This window comes from Anolis carolinensis, unplaced genomic scaffold, assembly GCF_035594765.1.
Source record: "Anolis carolinensis isolate JA03-04 unplaced genomic scaffold, rAnoCar3.1.pri scaffold_12, whole genome shotgun sequence".
NCBI classification, from domain to species: Eukaryota; Metazoa; Chordata; class Lepidosauria; order Squamata; family Dactyloidae; genus Anolis; species Anolis carolinensis.
In genome coordinates, this window is record NW_026943823.1 from 2,297,501 (window position 1) to 2,319,110 (window position 21,610).

Below are 21,610 nucleotides of genomic sequence, written 5' to 3' on the forward strand. Positions count from 1 at the left end.
ATTAAACCACTGAGCTGCTGAACTTGCTGACGGAAAGGTCGCTGGTTCAAATCCGGGGAGCAGAGTGAGCTCCCACAGCTTCTGCCAACCTAGCAGTTTGAAAACATGCAAATGTGAGTAGATCAATAGGTCTGGAGGGAAGGTAACTGCGCTCCATGCAGTCATGCCATCAGCGACATGACCTTGGAGGTGTCTATGGACATGGGAATGTGAGTAGATCAATAGGTACTGCTCTGACGGGAAGGTAACGGTGCTCCATGCAGTCATGCTGATGGCCACATGACCTTGGAGGTGTCTACGGACATGCAAATGTGAGTAGATCAGTAGGTACTGCTCCGGCAAGAAGGTAAAGGTGCTCCATGCAGTCATGCTGATGGCTACATGACCTTGGAGGTGTCTATGGACAACACGGGCTCTTCGGTTTAGAAATGGAGATGAGCACCAACCCCCAGAGTCAGACACAACTGGACTTAACGTCCTGGGAAAAGCTTTTCCTTTACCTATCCCAAAGTTCTATGCACTTCATAAGAAACCAACACAGGAGTTGCTTGCAGAAAAGACTGTAAAGTTCAGCTTTTGGGCACTCCATCCTTCTGAATCACTGGTCCCACCAAGCACTGGAAATTGTCCAGTGCTAACTGCAGGATTCCCAATTAGATCCCTCTTCTTTGGCTACATAAACAAGAAGAGATGCCTTCATTGCATCACCAGTTTGGCACGGTTGATATTGAGAGACTTTCCAATCCTCTCTCGGTTTGGCACATTCAGTGTGCCAAAGGGCACAACCATGTATTCCTCCTCATATTTTTCCCTCCTCATTTAGATCAGCAATTTTGGGTTGATTAAATGCTGCACATGTTTGAGCAGTGATCCTTGAGAGCATATCTGGTTCTACACAGCAGTAGGTGGCTTCCATGCCAGACATTCGTGACACTTTTAGTTTGATTCTAGACTTTAAAAGAGCTCTCCGAGGTGCTGATAACTAACTATGATAGTTCAGAACCACTAAAGTTTGAAATGAAACCTATAGCACCCTTGTCGCACCCCTGACATGGAAAGCACTAACTCAGCCACCATTGTCTACACAGTCCTATCAGTTTGATATTATTTCATGGCAATGCCATGGCACTATGGAATTTTGGGAGGGTCTTCTTCTTCTTATTATTATTATTTGCTGAATGGAACAGATATTGTAGTTCAGGAAAAGTGTAGAGCTCTCTGTCAAAGAAGGGTAGTCTCTCACCAGATTTCAAACCCTAGGAACTATTGCAGCTAAAGTGGGATGAAACTGATATACGAGGGCTATCCAGAAAGTAGATTACGTTTTGTAATTAAAAATGAACAAAATATAGGAGAAAACATTTACCATATGCAGTTGAAAGCCAGACCCAAATACGACATCTCAGCATAGTCGCCATTCAAATCTAGGCACTTATCATAGCGATGAATGAGCTTGGCAACTCCTTCCCCACCAAACTCTGCCACTTGCGTCCTCAAGGAGTTGCCAAGCTCATTCATCGCTGATAAATGACTGGCTGGTTGAGGACACAAGTGACAGAGTTTTGTGGGAAAGGAGTTGCCAAGCTCATTCATCGCTATGATAAGTGCCTAAATTTGAATGATGACTATGTTGAGAAGTTGTATTTGGGTGTGGCTTTCAACTGTATATGGTAAATGTTTTCTCCTATACTTTGTTCATTTTTAATTCCAAAACATAATCTACTTTCTGGATAACCCTCATATGTCTACAGTGCAGCTCAGAATATTGAACCCCTTTCCATCCTTTTCTGTCCTATTTCTCCTGACACTAGAACAAAGGTTTCCCAAAAGCAAGCATTTCAGAGGACTGGTTTTGGCTCAAGCTGAGGTTGCTAACCAAGCAGAAAAAGAAACCTTCCTAATGATCTTCTCCTCCCTTTTTCTGCCTCTGTCTGTCTCTCAGCATTAGGACAACTTCCAGACAGAACAGAGTGGGGTCATCCTCTCTCCCACAGTCACGTTTTTGTTCTTGTATCTCTATGTGAGAAACAGTTAACTAGAGATGTAAAAAATTCTATCGATTCTGGAAGATGTGAATTGGGTTGTCTCAGCAGCGTGAAAATTTGGTCTCCTTCTTGAAATATCCTATCCTTGGTATGACAGATCCCAAGACCTGGGTGCCATTGTTAATCCCAACTAGCGAAGATCCATTGGTAGATTGGTTATATATTATTTGGGAGTCACTAATAGCATTTGGGCGCAAAATATTTCCCTACATCTGCCATGCTTGTAACACAATTAAAAAGAGATAAGATTAGTCTGGCATGGCTTGTTTTTGAGAAACCCATGCTGACTTTTAGCAACCCTTTTTTAAGTGCTTACAGATGGTGTGTTTAATGATCTGCTCCAGAATTGTCCTGCCATTGATGTCAGCTCTAGTTTGTAGTGCGGTTTTCTTGTACTGGTTTTTTGTCTGCTGTGCTTTGAGAAGTTTCTGATTTTTAACTTCAATCAAAGCAGGTTCTTCACTTTGCTTTACATATTCTGCCAGGGCTTTCCCTCCTCCGGTCTGCTGGAACTTCTCATGTCTCCATGAATTCTCAAAGATGGTTGGCATGAGAGTATGGGAATCCTTCTGCCAGTTCTTGGATGCGGTTCATCTTTAATGCCCTTGGATGTGGTTCATTCGTAGTTTATCTGGAACGTGGCAGGCTGGTCAGTCACAAAGAGCCCATCTGGTGCCACTGCTTTTACTAGTCCAAGCAACAGAATAGCCATGAACACATTTTCCATTTCTGTGCATTTTATAGAAATACGCACAAAAAAAATGCCAGTTGTTGAGTCCACCAGATGAAAAAACACCATCTTGCAGCATATCCATCACGTGAAGGAGGATATTTTGGACATTTCCCTGCCAGTAAGCATCGAATCAAGATTTACATCCCAAACTTTGACTCTCCACATATTGTTGGCCTGTGACTTTACCGTCATTCATCATTGGTGGTTCCGGTCCAGCTTACCTTTCCGAACGTATCTCCTTCTGTGAACCATCTCAGACATTAAGATCATCTGGGGAGGGTCAGCTCTCAGTCCCACCTCCTTCCCAGGCACAATTGGTAGGACCAATAAAATTACATTAATTGAGGCATCAGTAGGTTAAATGTTTTTTAATATTTACATAAAGCTCAAATTTAAGATAAGACTCTCCAACTCTGATCAAATCATTATTCTCATCTTCTTCAATGTCAATGTGCTTATGTATCCTTTTAATAATAATAGAGTAAAATAATACATGTAATAATAATAATAATAATACAGGAAAATAATACAAGTAATAACAGAGTAAAATAATAAATGCAATAATAATAATAAGATCAGAGTGAAATAATAAACGTATTATTATTATTATTATTATTATTAACAATAATAAAATAGAGTAAAATAAATGTAATAGTAGCAACAATAATAGAGAAAAATAATAAATGTAATAATACCAATAATAATAGAGAAAAATAATAAATGTACCATATATTCTCGAGTATAAGCTGACCCAAATATAAGCCAACCAGGACCCTCACCCGAGTATAAGCCGAGGGGGGCTTTTTCAGTCTTAAAAAAAGGGCTGAAAAACTAGGCTTATACTTGAGTATATACAGTAATTGGAGCAGTGCAATCAATGACTATGAAGTAATATGATGGACAAATGGAACAGCCTTGGATTATGTTTTTGGTTGACGTGATTTTAATTGTTGTTTTTAATAATTCATTTTTAATTGTTTGCTTTCAATTGTAATTGTTTATTTCCTCCCTGACCAGTTTCCTCCCTGACCAGTTTCCAGTCTCCTCCCTCTCTGAGATGAAAGTGGCAGTTAAAACCGTTTGCCTCAGCACCAAGCTAATCGGCCAATCAGAATTCTGGCTTCTGACTGGCTCAGCCAATCAGCTGTCGCCACATGCCCTTTCCAGTTAACTCACCACATCATGGGGTCTCTTTTACAAATCCTCACACATTTTAGGGGTCTCAGCATAGTTTTTGCAGTTTAACTGCAACTCCAATCAATCTTAGCCAATGATAGGGAATGCTGGGACCTGACATTCGTTCCACCTTGGTGAATGTCAACATTTCTGAAACTGGCTGTCCATTGGGAGGAGTAGGACAGTTGGGAATGGAAATAGCTATCCAGAGAATACTGATTGAAATCGCTCATGCTGCCTTGCACTAATGGACTCAATGCCTGTCAGAAAGATTTCATGCTCCTAAAGATATGTGCCAATATGGTCCACTGGATGGAAGGGCTTTTCTGATGTATCACGACTTCTGTTGCATTTGGTGATTGTTAGAAAACTCTCTGTCTGTCTGTCTGTCTGTCTGTCTATCCGAGTACACACACACGTAAACACACACAAACGATCCTACTGGAGGTAAAATCATAATGAAGTGAATAAGCTTTTCGACGGAATATGTGTCTTTTCTTCTTTTCCCGCCCTCCTCTCCCCTCGGCTTCATTCGCTTTTGAAAAGATAGATTCTCACAGGCTTTGAGAGTGCTATTAACGTGGGTGAGAAGTCCTCTTTTATCTGTGTTAGCGGTATTATCCGAAGAAATATCAGTCTCAGAGGAGGTGGTCTGTGATAGGAGATAAAACGAAGTGTTTATTTCTTTCTCCCTTTGTTGGCTGGATATCATTTTTCTTTGCGTTTTGTCTGTGGCTTTAGAGAAGTAAAAAGGTGGTTGCAGACCAGACAACCGATGATGGAGAGGTTGGGGTTATGGCTGCCGCTCTGTCTAAATGCTCAGGCTGAGCATCGGTTCCGCTGTTCTTCTGGAAACCTGTGCTTTCTGCCATTAACACTCGACTCCCGCACACATTTATGGCATTCGATTTGTAATAAACCTATTAGTTTATTATATAAGCCTCCGCAAGACTGTTGATTGTATTACAGAAGATTGACATTGGATTGGAAAGGGAGACACTTCCTTGGTGCTATTAGTTTCCCATGGAGGGGAGGATAGGTCAGTGGCTCAAATCTGGGGGACAGAGGTGAGCTCCCACTGTTAGCCCCAGCTTCTGCCAACCTAGCAGTTCGAAAACATGCAAATGTGAGTATATCAGTAGGTACTGCTCTGGCAGAAAGGTAACAGTGCTCCATGCAGTCGTGTCCTTGGCCACATGACCTTGGAGGTGTCTATGGACAATGCCGGCTCTTCAGCTTAGAAATGGAGATGGTGCTCCATGCAGTCATGCTGGCCACATGACCTTGGCGGTGTCTATGGACAACGCCGGCTCTTCGGTTTGGAAATGGAGATGAGTACCAATGGCGCTCCATGCAGTCATGCTGACCACATGACCTTGGAGGTGTCTATGGACAACGCTGGCTCTTCGGCTTAGAAATGGAGATGAGCACCAATGATGCTTCATGGAATCATGCCGGCCACATGACCTTGGAGGTGTCTATGGACAACGCTGGCTCTTCGTCTTAGAAATGGAGATGAGCACCAATGGTGCTCCATGCAGTCATGCCGGCCACATGACCTTGGAGGTGTCTATGGACAACGCTGGCTCTTCGTCTTAGAAATGGAGATGAGCACCAATGGTGCTCCATGCAGTCATGCCGGCCACATGACCTTGGAGGTGTCTATGGACAACACTGGCTCTTCGGCTTTGAAATAGAGATTAGCACCAATGATGCTCCATGCAGTCATGCTGGTCACATGACCTAGGAGGTGTCTAAGGACAATGCCGGCTCTTCAGCTTAGACATGGAGATGAGCACCAATGGTGCTCCATGCAGTCATGCTGACCACATGACCTTGGAGGTGTCTATGGAAAACACTGGCTCTTCGTCTTAGAAATGGAGATGAGCACCAATGGTGCTCCATGGAGTCATGCTGACCACATGACCTTGGAGGTGTCTAAGGACAATGCCGACTCTTCGGCTTAGAAATGGAGATGACACCAACTCTCAAAGTCGGACACGACTGGACTTAATGTCGGGAAAACCTTTACTTTTACCTAAACTTGACCATATTCCAGAAAATGGATGTAGGAGCTTCCCAAGGATGCTCTTGCTCAACTGAGAAAGTTGGATCTCAGATCTCATAGAAGGTTGTTGTATATTTTCCCGGCTGTCTGGCCATGTTCTAGAAGTATTCTCTCCTGACGTTTCGCCCACATCTATGGCAGGCATCCTCCGAGGTTGTGAGGAGAGTTGCCTTTGACAACTCATAGAGCAATTCTAGGAAGAGTGTACAAAGTAATCGCTTGCTTGTTTTAGGATGGAGACATCCTGAAAAGGTCCAGAGGCCATATGCCGATTATGGCCAAGACTCTTCCCTAGTGCTGCGTAATGTGGAATTATGAACTATTATGCTTCACAAGCCTTGTATTAATTGGAAATGTTTGGAAATAGTGTAGAAACATCAACAAGTCCAAAAGGTTGCACCCTGGGATCAGATGATTCCTTTGTTGAAGTGGCTTCACTATCAGTCTATTCCTGTGCTCGTTTTGACCTTCAAAGCCCTACGAAACACCTTATCTCTTATCCGATCCGGCATGACCTTTATGATCCGAAGGGAAGGCTTTGTCTCAATCCCAGGGCTTCCTCGGCACGACCAGCGAGTCCTTTGGAGAGAAACATCTCCCAGGCCGCTCTCTTTCCGCAAGTGAAGACGTTTCGATTCAGGCAGGCCTCTGCATTTTAATTATGGCGCAGTGTGTGAAGTGCTGTATTTTCAAATTATGTTTTAAGTGGCTTTTCACTCATTTTAATCATGTTTTTAAATAATATTGCTGTTTAATTGTAACTTCTGTAAATTAATGTTTAGCTCTTTTTAATTATTCTAAGCCGTCTTGAATCCCATTATGGGTGAAAGGTGAGATATTAAATGCAGATGTAGTGAACGGTAAAGTTTTTCCCTTGTCCAACTGTGGGGGTTGGTGCAGATCTCCATTTCTAGGCCGAAGAGCTGGCGTTGTCCTTAGACACCTCCAAGGTCATGTGGCCATAGGCATGACTGCATGGAACACCATTGGTGCTCATCTCCATTTCTAAGTTGAAGGGCCAGCGTTGTCCATAGACACCTCCAAGGTCATGTGGCCACTGGCATGACTGCATGGAGCGGTGTTACCATCCCGCCAGAGCAGTACCTATTGATCTACTCACATTTGCATGTGTTCGAACTTAAAAACATGGCTGTTCTGTTGTGCTTTTGAGTAGACAAGTCCATTATAACCTGGTCCATATCCACACTGAAACTTGCCCTTCTTATTTTTAGTTTGATTCCCGTTCAGATTTATCTTCCCTACCTGTTGTATCTATTTGATGTATGTCCTATTTGTAATAAGCACTCCCTAAATCAGTTTTGATTATCTCCCAGATGTTATCCTATATTGGACCTTTAATGCCTGGATGATTGTTTAACATTTTAACCACGTCGATTTTAACTATGACAGGGTTCAACTCACTTTTGGGTTCTCCCCCATGTTCCTCCATGTTTACAAGTCTCACTTAGTGCACTTTGATCAGCCCATCCTTATGTTTTATTGCTGCGTTTTAACTTTGTCTTATTAATGGTTTGATTTTAATCGTATGTTTTAATTTTTCATTTATGCATTTTCGGTATTTGATGTTTTTGTATGTATACTCTTTTGCATTTGTAAACCGCCCTGAGTCCCTGCGGGGAGATAGAGGCCGGGTACAAGAATAAAATTATTATTATTATTATTATTATTATTATTATTATTATTTTTAAATTGTGTTGTCTGATGTCTAAATTGTTATTGTATGATTTTATGTGATTATATGGGGCTTGTTCCCCGTGTGAGCCGCCCCAAGTCCCCAGCTGGGGAGATGGAGGCAGCATACAAAAATAAATGTATTATTATTTTTTATTACTATTATTATTTTATTTCCATCATTTCTATCCCACCATTCTCACCCGAAGGGACTCAGGGCAGCTCACAATCTGGCAAAATTCAATGCCAATTTACAATACAAAAAGATAAAACATACGCAATTAAAACAATTAGATAATTTAACAAAATACAATAAATAGTTTTAAAACCATACATTATAAAATACTTGAGCCATTCGTCCACAAGACCTTGTACGTTATTATTATTGGTTGGCACAAGCTGGGGCTAACAGCGGAATTTCTGAGAGTTGTAGCTCAAAACACCTGGGGATCCACAAGTTGAGAACCACCAGGTTAGAGGCATTTTCAGCACCATGGACAGATTTTTGGATAGAAGCACTTTTTCCCATTGCTGTACTTCAAGTGTGTTCATCTGCAGGATGCAAAGGGACTAAATAACCCTTCCAGGGGAGCATGGAAGGACTCACCTACTATACCTGGTCCTACACACAAATACATATATGATGTTAAGTCTAGTCTGGGGTTTGGTGCTCATCTCTATTTCTAGGCTGAAGAGTCAGCGTTGTCCATTACACCTCCAAGGTCATGTGGCCATAGGCATGACTGCATGGAGTGCCATTACGTTCCCACCAGAGTGGTACCTATTGATCTACTCACATTTCCATGTTTTCGAACTACTAGGTTGGCAGAAGCTGGGGCTAACAGTGGGAGCTCACCCCGCTTCTCGGATTCAAACTGCTGACTTTTTGATCAGAAAGTTCAGTAGCTCAGTGGTTTAACCTTCTGTGCCTCCAGGGGATCATATATATATATATATATATATATATATATATATATATATATATATCACACACACACACACACACACACACACACACTAGCTATGCCCGGCCACGCGTTGCTGTGGCGTTGTCTGGTGGTGTCGGTGAGAAATTGTTGAGGTAGTGGTGGTATTGAATGTCTGTTGTATGGTTGTCCTTATGTTTAGTATGCATTTGGTTGTTTGTGTCCTGTGAAAGTGGTGAGGGTAGAGGGGGTCTATGTCCCTGTGTAGTATTGTATAGTATTTATACGTTGTCCATGTGTTGGGAATGCTTGGATTGTTTCCTGCTGCATAGTAGAAAGGGTTGGGCTGGATGGCTCTTAGGGGTCTCTCCAAACTCTTGTGCCTGTCCACTGGGCTGAGTGCATTGCTAGGAGACCAAGTGGGCGGAGCTTAGCCCTCTAACTGGCAGCAATTGGATAAAAACAATTATGCCTCTCCCTCTAATTAGGACTTTATTTTTCTTTTCTTTTTGTTGTATCAACCTAGAGGCGTGGATGATGGGTTGTGTTGTCAAATTTTGAGGTTGGGGGGCCTGTAGTTTTGTTGTTTTGTCCGCTGCCCTGATGCCATCACTTTTTTATATATATACTAGCTGTGCCCGGCCACGCGTTGCTGTGGCAAAGTCTGGTGGTATGGGAAATAAAGTATTGAGGAATTGATGGTAGTTAAGGTAAAGGGTCCCCTGGGCTGAGTGGGTTGCTAGGAGACCAAGTGAGTGGAGCTTAGCCTTCTAACTGGCAGCAATTGGATAAAAACAATTATTTCTCTCCCTCTAATTAGGACTTTATTTTTATTTTCTTTTTGTTGTATCAACCTAGAGGCATGGATGAGGGGTTGTGCTGTCAATTTTCGAGGTTGTGGGGTGTTTACTTTTGTTGTTTTGTCCGCTGCCGTGATGCCATCACTCTTTTATATATATAGATATCCTTCTATATTATTCTCAACCTGTGGGTCCCCAGCTGTTAGGATTTCTGGGATTTGGAGGCCAAAACATCCCAGGTTGAGAACCACTGTTCTAGGGGATATAGGGGCATGTTTTGGGGTCTTCCTGGGCCTGAAAGAAGGACAAGAGAGAGACTTCTTAGCCTCCTGCTCCGCAACGTAAGCACAAGAGCAGTGAACCCAACCAATGAAGATTTATCCCAAATTTTTGTTCTCCTTTGAACAGTTTTTGGGGAGGGACTTTACCGAATTGAATGCGAAACCGCCAAAAGGAATGTCGGCACGTGTGGCTGTGTTGCGAGATTCCAAATGCATGCGCAGGTTCCATCGCAGGCAAGAAACGCCATATTAAACACTCCTAAGCACAAGCAATAAAAGGCCATTTCCCCCTTTTTAGATTAAAAACCGGCATAAATTTCCCTTTAATTGCAGTCAGAGTTTTCAATTATCAAAACGTCTCATTTGTAAGCTGCCAAGGAACCAAATCTTGTACCTGCTCATTTCTCCAGCGTGTAGCAGAATCATAATGCTGTCTCCAACATCAGAGCCATCTTTGTAAAATATGATGTTAAGGAAGGCTGAGTTCATTGTACTATACATATGTAAATGCCTCTCTTTCGCTGGTCTCGGGGGGGCGGGAGAGGGAGCCCGACAGCATTCCCAAGTACCGCGTGCATTAATTGCAGGGCCATAAAGTGCACACGTACCCACTCGAGAACGTTCAAGAAGTCTTACACAGTGAAATCGGGACATCATTAAAAGAAGCAAGAAAGCTCTCTTTCAAAATTAGGCTTGAAATTATGCAGCACAGGGAGCAGCTTGGGTTGAAACCGTTTCCCAAAGAGCAGAGAGCAGAACAGCCTGTCCATAAACTCATTAAGGGACCAATTGGGCCGGATCCCCTATTAGCCTCCGCTACGAGCAAGTTCATGGACCTCAAGTAATACTTAATGGTCAAATAGTGAGTAAGGCCCAAAGGACTTCATCACACGCAACTACGTAAGAAACTCCAACCGATGGTGTCCTTCACACAATGCAAACTTCAAATGTGGGATAGAGGTATCTAGCTTCAGTAAATAAAGAACATACTACTACTACTGCTACTACTACTACTACTACTACTACTACTAATAATAATATCAGCTATAAGCATTGCATTGTATTGTTTTGGGCATGGCCCCATGTAAGCCGCCCCGAGTCCCCGTTGGGGAGATGGTGGTGGGGTATAAATAAAGTTTTATTATTATTATTATTATATTATAAGCAAGTTCACGGGCCTCAAGTAATACTCAATGGTCAAATACTGAGTAAGGCCCCAAGGACTTCATCACACGAAACTAAATAAGAAACTCCAACCGATGGTGTCCTTCACACAATGCAAACTTCAAATGTGGGGTAGAGGTATCTAGCTTCAGTAAATAAAGAACATACTACTACTACTGCTACTACTACTACTACTACTAATAATAATAATAATAATATCAGCTATAAGCATTGCATTGTATTGTTTTGGGCATGGCCCCATGTAAGCCGCCCCGAGTCCCCGTTGGGGAGATGGTGGTGGGGTATAAATAAAGTTTTATTATTATTATTATATTATAAGCAAGTTCACGGGCCTCAAGTAATACTCAATGGTCAAATACTGAGTAGAGGCCCCAAGGACTTCATCACACGCAACTACATAAGAAACTCCAACCAATGGTGTTCTTCACACAATGCAGACTTCAAATGTGGGGTAGAGGTATCTAGCTTCAGTATATAAAGAACATGATGATGATGATGATGATATCAACTATGAGCAAGTTCATGGGCCTCAAGTAATACTCAATGGTCAAATAGTGAGTAAGGCCCCAAGGACTTCATCACACGCAACTAAATAAGAAACTCCAACCAATGGTGTCCTTCACACAGTGCAGACTTCAAATGTGGGCTAGCTTCAGTAAATAAAGAACATAATAATAATAACAATAACATATTAGTCGCAGCTACGAGCAAGTTCATGGACCTCAAGTAATACTCAATGGTGAAATACTGAGTGATGCCCCAAGGACTTCATCACACGCAACTAAATAAGAAACTCCAACCGATGGTGTCCTTCACACAATGCAGACATCAAATGTGGGGTAGAGGTATCTTGCTTCAATAAATAAAGAACATAATAATAATAATAATAATAATAATAATAATAATAATAATAATAATGATGATGATGACAATAACATATTAGTCTCTGCTACGAGCAAGTTCGTGGGCCTCAAGTAATACTCAATGGTCAAATACTGAGTAATTCCCCAAGGACTTCATCACACGCAACTAAATAAGAAACTCCAACCGATGGTGTCCTTCACACAATGCAGACATCAAATGTGGGGTAGAGGTATCTTGCTTCAATAAATAAAGAACATAATAATAATAATAATAATAATAATAATAATAATAATAATAATAATAATAATGATGACAATAACATATTAGTCTCTGCTACGAGCAAGTTCGTGGGCCTCAAGTAATACTCAATGGTCAAATACTGAGTAATTCCCCAATGACTTCATCACACGCAACTAAATAAGAAACTCCCGCCGACGGTGTCCTTCACACAGTGCAGACTTCAAATGTGGGGTAGAGGTATCTTGCTTCAGTAAATAAAGAACATAATAATAATAATAATAACAATAACAAATTAGCCTCAGCTACGAGCAAGTTCATGGACCTCAAGTAATACTCAATGGTGAAATACTGAGTGATGCCCCAAGGACTTCATCACACGCAACTAAATAAGAAACTCCCGCCGACGGTGTACTTCACACAATGCAGACTTCAAATGTGGGGTAGAGGTATCTTGCTTCAGTAAATAAAGAATGTAATAATAATAATAATAATAATAATAATAATAATAACTATTACTACTACTTAAAACCATAGAACAACAAAACATAATACAATAATGAGCATGGTTTTTATCTCATTACCTAATGTTTTAAAATTTGTTTTTTTGTTATTGTATTGCATATGGTTTTATGTCTGGTTTTACTGTATTTCGTTTATTTAAATGCTGTTTTTAATCTGTCTTATTTTGCTCTATTGTTCTCGGGCTTTGCCCTGTGTTAGCCACCCCGAGTCCCTTTGGGGAGATGGTGGCAGGATAGAAAAATAAAGTTTTTAGTAGTAGTGGTAGTAGTAGTAGTAGTAGTACACTAAACATGCAAATCAATAAATTAGCCACAGGGCTAAGAACTAATAACAAAATACTCAGAAAAACATTATTCAGAAAACAGGGGAATTCCAGACTTGAAAAAATCAGGGCCAGCTAACACCTCCCAACAAAGGATTCCCTGAGGAAGGAAGCATCCAAGCTTTGAAACTGTGAGGCTATTCAGTGCTAATCAAGGTGGCCAATTGCAACATTGACACTTGCCTCAAACAGACAAGGGTTCCTTCTCCCACCCTGGATATATAAACCCCACTTGCCTGAGGATGCCTGTCATAGATGTGGGTGATACGTCAGGAGAGAATGCTTCTGGAACATGGCCAGACAGCCCGGAAAACTCACAGCAACCCAATGCAATCGATATATGAGCCATTGCCCCTTGGACACATTGGACGGAAGTCATTGGCTAATGCGCCGGAGCAAGAATGCCAACCTGTGCCCCTTCCCCAGAACAAAAGCTTCTATGTCAAGGAGGATCTTTGTCCTCGGCTGCTCTGCCCTGAGCTCCCAGTGGTTTCCCCTCCGAGCATGTCTCCGTGCCAGTCACAGTTCCTCGCACAGAACGAATGGCCCGCTTGCAAACGTCAATTTCCCACGGTGCCATTCTTTGCTCCTTCCATGCTGCCTCCCTGCTCTGTTAAAGCCACTAAATGGGTTGATATTACCGGAATATGGGCTCTGAAAGCGTTCTTTAACGCTATTACTTTCCACAATTTTGTTTTATTTTTAAAATACAACTCATGAAATTAAAAAAACGAGTACCAGCCGAATGGCAATGTCCACATTACACACTTTGGATAATTGGTGCAATAAATTAATTGCCACTTTCAGGTGCAATTATGAGCCAGTTAGTATCTCCCTATCTTCTTCAATACTGCCTTCTATCCTTGTATATATAACACCTGAGTCAATGTATCCATGGTCAGTTGAGCACTGTAACTTAACTCTGACCGAAAAAAGGAATTACAGTAGAGTCTCACTTATCCAACATAAACGGGCTGGCAGAATGTTGGATAAGCGAATATGTTGGATAATAAAGAGGCATTAAGGAAAAGCCTATTAAACATCAAATTAGGTTATGATTTTACAAATGAAGCACCAAAACATCATGTTAGACAACAAATTTGGCAGAAAAGGTAGTTCAATACGTAGTAATGCTATGTAGTAATTACTGTATTTATGAATTTAGCACCAAAATATCACGATATATTGAAAACATTGACTACAAAAATGTGTTGGATAATCCAGAACGTTGGATTAGCGAGTGTTGGATAAGTGAGACTCTACTGTATTCCCATCTCGGAGTAGAATGACAAAAGAGTTTACCATTGGCAAGTCTTTCTGAATGTCTGAGCAGAGAAATGGTGACAATGGCCACGGATGGCATTGGTGCATTTCCTGTCCGAGTAATTTACGCAGCGCAGCAGTAGTTGGATGGAATCAGTGTAACGCAGAACGAAGAGACATCAGAGACGTTGGTAAAACTATATACAAAGTTTACTGTAAGCAGTAATGGTCAAGGCAAACAGACTTGGAGACAATAGACACAGGACTTCTCAGCAGACAGCAGAACAGAAAATCATACACACTTGTGTCTGGACACTCCCCAGTTCCAGCCACACATCAAGGTCATTACAGCTTCTCAGCAATTAACTCTTTCCAGACTATAGTACACTCTGGATGATGCAATCAGTATGCAATACATGCAAGACACAAATTGCATTTAAACACTATCAATACAAAAATCCCACATTAACATTTCCTTCTCCACCGAATGACCCAGGAGTTATCAATGGGTCATATCAAAATCCATAATGTTGTCCTCAAATCTCCTTTTTATATGCAGCCAATGTTTACACGATTATATACAGTACTCCATCCAGACCTGAAAGTCGGATAACCCAACGCTGAAGCCAGTTTGTGTGATGAAAGAGATTCAGAATACATTAAACTAAAGGTGATGGATCACTTTCAGCTTAATTTCAGAGGTATTTTGTGGCCACGTTCAGGGATGAGAAAGCCCAAGGTAAACTGGTGTAACTATCACTGTGTTGGGTTGTTGTGAGTTTTCCGGTCTGTCTGACCATGTTCCAGGAGCATTCTCTCCTGACGTTTCAACCACATCTATAGCAGGCATCCTCAGAGGTTGTGAGGCCTGTTGGAAACTAGGCAAGTGGGGTTTATATATCTGTGAAATAATGTCCAGGGTTGGAGAAAGAACTCTTATCCGTTGGAGGCATGTTGCAATTGGCCTCCTTGATTAGCATTGATTAGCCTTGCAGCTTCAAAGCCTGGCTACTTCCTGCCTGGGGGAATTCTTTGTTGGGAGGATTTAGCTGGCTCTACCAGTATTAAAAACTCTAAAATCATTGTGCAATTTTGTTGGGATGCATATACGGTTGTACTCTTGTATTTTTCATAATAACGGGATGAGCAGATCTTCACAACTCTCAAGACACATGTTTAGTATTTTACGGGGAATATCTCCATATCCTAGCAACTGTGCTAAATCAAGTGAGTTATTACAGGCAGGTCGGAAATTTGAACTGCATGTCTATTGTCCACAGAAGACTTGAAGGTTATTAATTTTGCAGCGTGATAAACACAGCAGCTGTTTCCAGAGCAGAGCTTTTCATTTAAGCCACAAAACAAAAATCGTCTTGTTCTAGTTGTTTAGGTTTTTTAATCCAATTCTTCCTTTTTTCTTCCCCCTTTGTCCCTAGGATTTTCCATCCTTCAGGCAATTATGGAAGCTGCCGTACAAAATAATTGGCAAGTGACAGCCCGGTCTATGGGAAGCATCAAGGACATCCAGGAGTTTAAGGCCATCATTGAGGAAATGGACAAGCGGCAGGAGAAAAGATACTTGATAGACTGCGAAGTAGAGAGAATAAATACCATTTTGGAACAGGTACGTGAAAGGGAGCAGGATCTGCTACCAGGCAAGGGCAAACTTGGGCCGTCCGGGTGTTTTGGACTTCAACTTCCACAATTCCTAACAGCCTACCGGCATCCAATCTATGCCTTTCAAACAAAAAACCTGGAAAATTAAGTCCAAATTAGAGAACAAGGAAGAGCCATTTTCAACCCTGGTGTCATGCCCAAGGCAACGGAGCACTAAGAACCGACACACGGAGGCCAAAAACTATCTAATATCTTTATTAAGGAAATATATAAGAATAATAAAAACAAGTAAGAAATGTAGTCCAGTAAAAGACCTTTCTGGGAAGGTCAAATATAGTCCCAAATTATATTGTCCAATATTTTATATTAGAGTCCAAAGTTATAATCCCAAACCGAAACACACTCTATTTACAAGCAATAGAGTGGGGAAACGTCCAAAGATCTTTTCAAGGTCCAAAGTAAGTCCACGGCAAGAACTGGAAACAAGGCTTGATACTAGGAACAAGGTCCAAGGCTGGAAGCAAGGCAAGGTAGTTCTTGAATACTTGGCTAGGCAAGGCAAGGCGAGGCAAGGAAACTGGAGTTGCAGACTTTGCGAAGTCCACACTAGGCTGAAAACACGAAACCACTCCTGAAGGTGATCTGTTGACTCCGCACGGAACCCTCCGTGTCAGGCACTTTTAACTCAGTCTCATTTCCCTGCAAAGCAGGTGTCCTGAGCTTCCTTTCCCAAGGGAAAGGAGAGCGAAACACATCTCCCTCCAGATGCGTTCCTCCCTAGAATTTCCCAGGGGAACATAGCTAATTAACGTCTTGTTTAGCTGCTAATCTCAAGCTTCTCCGAAACTGCTCTTTCTCACCCCGGCCCGCAGCATAGGACTGTTTCCTAGCAAAAGGAGGGGAGGCAGTGGGAAAGGCCTGTTCAAGGTCTTCCTTAATGGGCTCTCGGGTAGAATCATCAACAACAGGCATCTGGAAAAATTCTGGCTCTTGCTGAGCCAGCAAAAAACCCCTGTTTTCGTCATCATCAACCACGATGGCGCTGGGATCAGAACTCCAAGGCCCATGAGACATCACACTTGGTTGCTGGTCAGAAGGGTAGGCCCTGTCCCCTTTAGGCCCCGCCCACTTTGTCTTCTAGCAACCACCTCGGCCACAATGGCACAGGGTTCAGGCTTTGAGGCTGCAAGGCTATTCACTGCTATTCCACCTGGCCAACAAAGCATTCCCATAAGCCACAGCAACACGTGGCCGGGCACAGCTAGTCTCTGTATATTATTCTTGTCAGGTTTGTTTGTGTTTAAAGTCATCTGAGGGTTTCGTTTTTAATCTGTCTTTGTGGTTACGATAGAGGGCTTGGATTAAATTTATTTTCCAGGTAATTTAAATATTGTAAATCCTCTAGGCAGGGGAGGTATTTTTTTGCATTCTGTAAGGCGCCGTGTAGGTTGATGTTGCTGTATACAAAAGAGCTAATGGGTAAAGAATAATAACGTCTATTATTGTCTTTATAGCCAGGAATTAAATTAAACATAACATTTGCAGTCCCCTTACAAAATATGTTTCCGAGCAAAAGAATCAGTCATGCTGAGTTCACCGGGCCTTTTGTTCCCTACTTGGGATTTTCGCCTGAAATTTCACAACGCATTAGCATATCCTTTGGAGCAAATTTGCTATTATTGACTGATGGCAAACTAGCCTCCCTGCTATAAACAAATTGGAAGAAATGCAGCAGATGTGAATTGCTTCCGACAGCATTCAGTTCCAATCAAGCCTGGAGTGGAATCTGCTTGAGCAACTGGAATGGCTGGGTTGCATCCTGCTGCCTTGGAGAGGTTAGCAAGAGCGCGGCAACAGAGCCAGAATGCTAGGCTGCATTTATTGCAAATAACCAATGATTTTTCCCCCTTATATACCCCTCTCTGTATTCTCTGTTTAATTTACAGCGAAGGGTCTATGAAATGCTTGTGATCCTTTCAGGCTGCTCTCAAATAGTACAGCAGATTTACATCCCTGTGTATGCCCTAGTAGGAGTTTTCCTGGATAATATAGTTCTTGCATCCCAGGCCTGAAGCCACTTATGACCACAGCATCACTCAAGAGTCCAGAGTAAAAGCAAACAGTTTATTGTAAAAAGCACACAGAAGATATATAATTTAAAAAGCAGGGATAAGGAATTAAGGTGTAGAATCCAAATGGTCCGCAATCAATTGCCTCTTATAAATCCAAAAGCAATGTGGTCCAAGGATAGTCCAAAATAAAAAGGCAGCTTAAGTCCATGAGCGAAACTTGAACAAGAACACAAAACAAGAACATGAAGAACTTCCAGAATACTTGAGTCCAAAAACCAATGCTTGAAACAAGAATCTAGGCCTAGCTGTACTTGAAAGTCACGTTGCCTGAACTGAAGTCAGAATGCGCATTAGCTCCTAATAGACAGACATGAAAGCATTATGTTTGCCCTGGAATTTCTGCTTCTAATGAAACCGTGTTGATCTACGAAGCTGGCTATCTAATCTGCAAGCATGCTTCCTTGCTTAAGTCAGTGTCACCAAGTGCTTTCTCACGAGAGTTTCTCATCAATTTGTCTTTGCTAGACTCCTTATCTAGAGAGGATGATTCCAACTCCTGTGCCTGACCTTGAGGTTCAGAGGCAATTACATTCTCAGGCTCTGAATCTGTGCTGGCATCTCTATCTAAAACAGTTTCACTTTCCTGGCCTGCATCAGAATGAATCCCAGGAAAGCCCACAATCCCTATGTCATCAATGAACCCATCAGCCCCTGGCTGCTGTGTCTGCTGCTGAGCTACGACAATAGTAATGGACTTGGAATAGCTCTGGGAGTCTGAACAAACCATCATTAATTTAATTTGCATCTACAGCACAGAAAACTCCAAATTTTGGTCTTCTGGGTGTTTGGGGCTCCAACTCCTAGAAGCCCCAGCCAGTTTGTCCAATGCTCAGGCATTCTGGGAACTGAAGTCCAAAATACCTGTAGGGCCAAAGGTTGGAAACTACTGCTTTAAAAGGTTTCGGAGGTAGTTTATACCCATAACAGATTGAGATCGAGTTAAAATATTGGTCATGAACAGAGGCGGTTCAACCACCAGGCCAACTAGGCAGTTGCCTATGGTGCCATCTTGTTGGGGGCACCATCGAGGCAACTCCTGTCTCCTGCGGCCTGCCTCCGCAAGGTATTGAACTGCTTTTTTCTGTTGATTTGTTATAAAACATGATGTTTTAGTGCTTAATTTGTAAAATCTTAATGTAATTTGATGTTTAATAGGCTTTTTCTTAATTCCTCCTTATTATCAAACATTTTCGTTTATCCAATGCTTTTATTTTTCAGTGATTGGTTTGGGGGGGGGGGGCAAAATTCTGTTCGCCTACACTTGAAAATTACCTAGGGCTGGCTCTGATAATGAAGGATCTAGGAATATATCTCCTTATATATCTCCACGTCCTTATTACTTTCTGTGAAATTCTGGATCTGCCACTCTTCTCCATTAGTTGCGGATCAAAGTGACTCTGATTTCACAAACAAATGGTGGTTGAACGCACACAATTCTCCTTTCCTTTGCTTGTTTATTTCAATCTTCTCTTGTCACCTGTTTCAAAACATTTTCTTTGGTAGATATAAAAAAAAAACACGCTTTTCTCTGAGCTGAGCACAATCTTGTCCTGGAAGTCTTTTTCAGAATGCTGGTATGTACTCTTCCAAAGTCAATAATTCAGGCTCAGAAAAGATGGCTTTGCTTTGGGTGAAAGGAAAGGAACACATTTTTATTTCAAGCGAGAGTGCCTTTGTGTCCATTCAGACTCAAAGTCCTCAAGGGAAAATGAGAAGGAAGAAAGGAGCTCGGGGAAGATCAAAACAGCAGCACATTACAAAGAATTGGCTTATCTGCGGCATCTGTATTTTGGGTTGTTTTTAGATTTGTTGTTCTTGTTTTTTTAAAAAAATGAGAAGTGACTGCTTTTGGATGCACTTCTAAAGGTTAGGCCAAGGGCAATCTCAGAAAGCACTCAGCGAACAAATCGTAAGTAATACTGCTGTAGCGAAAGTAATGTCCACTTCTTCAAAGGGACGGCCAAATTAATTCCAAGACTTTGTGTTGAGAAAAATGGCTCTTTGAAAGTGTGGTTAACCAAGTTCCTTTATAGGCTAGGCATGGCATTATCTGGACCCTTTGAATAGATAGACTGAGATGTATATAATTCTATACAGTTGGATCCCCAGACCCTGGAGCTCAGCATAAAGGAGCTTGGCAAAGCCAACTAGAGTGATTTCTGTGGATGTGGCAGAAGTGACAGCATAAGATGAGTTTCTCTTTGTTGGGTTAAACTTCCCCAGCCCTGAAGAGCCTTTGGGGAGGCTTTGTTGGGATAAGGCTGTTGTATCTGTTGGTTTCTGTTAGCTGAGCGGAGGTTTGCTTGAAGACTTCTTAGGGCTCTATTGTTCTGTTGCATGTACCCCAAGGTCCTCGACCTGAGGTCTTAGGAAGTCAAGACATCTGCTCAGAGGAACTGAGACAGAACCTTGATTTGGGGATGTGCTAACAGCCACTAGTTCACTCTTGGGCACTGTCCCAAACTTATTGTCTTCCATGGAGAGGCGGTCCGAGGCCATGGCTGAAGAAGGAGACAGGCGGAAGCTCTGGCTCATTATGTCCATCACCGAATTGACCACCATTGTCATCCTGGACACTGCTTTGGTCTACCTTGTTAGTGTTTTTGTTGATATAGAGTGAAATGTTCAATCTATTGTTTGCTATTGGATTGTGTGTTTCGTTTCGGCAAGCATTCCAGCAGCCAAGAGGTTAATTCTGGCCAGCCCTGATGGATTGCTGGAAAAGCAAATGGCAAGGACTTCTGTTTGTGCTACCTGACAGGAAGATACACTAGAGGAGGTGCTTCGTGTACACAGAGAAACGGACTTTGGAAAGAGACCGACGTGCTCCATGTTTGTTCATGTGGATGCAACATGTGTCTAGATAGCTTTGGAATTTAGCACTGTAAATAATGTAAATAAACCTTTCAGTACTGCTGGCTTCAGCAGAGATAAATCAGCGAAGCTATCGTTCTTAGTTTTTTAGAGTTTATTGAAAAACCGCGAAACAGCGAATCTGCAAAAACTGAACCGCGAAGTAGTATAGCAACCTGAACGGAGCCATTCATCTTCTGGTCAGCGTGTTCCCTCTTATGTTGGGAAACATTTTATCTCCAGCATGGGATGATGTCTAAATTTCTAAATCTACCTATAAAATAGCGCCGGCAGAATTCCCGCAGAGCTGTATATCTTCCTTTGTCTTCTCTGTGCGTATGCATTTGTAACATATTTCCTGCTTTCTTGGCACCCTAGCTATAAACCCTGCTGAGAAACATTTCTTTCAAGTAGCAATCTTCATTTATTTCCCTTCGCAACCATGCTGGTTTTCCACCCACCGTTCGTCCGAAAATCTCAGGGAGGATTATGTGATATGTTTTCATTCTATCCTCGTGCTAGGTTAGGATGAGCGACGATGGCTACAATCCCAGTGTGGCTTCAAGCTGGTGTCGTTACACTAGAGTTGCACATGACCCTTGGAAATTGCATCGAGGCATTATTATACAAGCCCTGTGACACTCGTACAAAAAAGTTGCACAAGTTGAGGACTACAGGCTCGATCAGGGGTCCCCAAACTAAGGCCAGTGGGCCCTCCAAGGTCATTGACCTGGCCCCTGTCCTAAACTTTAGACTTAGGGTGGACCTAAGTCTACGTTGTTGATGGAGGTCTCTTTGCTTACTTATGGCCTTATGAGATCGTCTAGATGGTCTTTGAAGGTCTCTTTGCTTAGCTACGGCCTTATGAGACCATCTAGACGGGTTTTGGAG

The 21,610-nt window shown here is 42.0% G+C and overlaps 1 protein-coding gene across 6 annotated transcripts in view; it reads left to right on the plus strand.

Moving 5' to 3' along the window:
- gria3 (glutamate ionotropic receptor AMPA type subunit 3) overlaps positions 1-21,610 on the plus strand; it is a 202,819-nt gene that overhangs the window by 93,111 nt on the left and 88,098 nt on the right. For all 6 annotated transcript variants that reach the window (XR_010001064.1, XM_062963941.1, XM_062963940.1 and 3 more), the window contains exon 4: positions 15,554-15,741. Coding sequence is in view for 5 of the 6 variants with exons in the window: in XM_062963941.1 (XP_062820011.1) it covers positions 15,554-15,741 (188 nt within the window). In the remaining variant the exon portion in view is untranslated. The remainder of the gene's footprint in view (positions 1-15,553; positions 15,742-21,610) is intronic.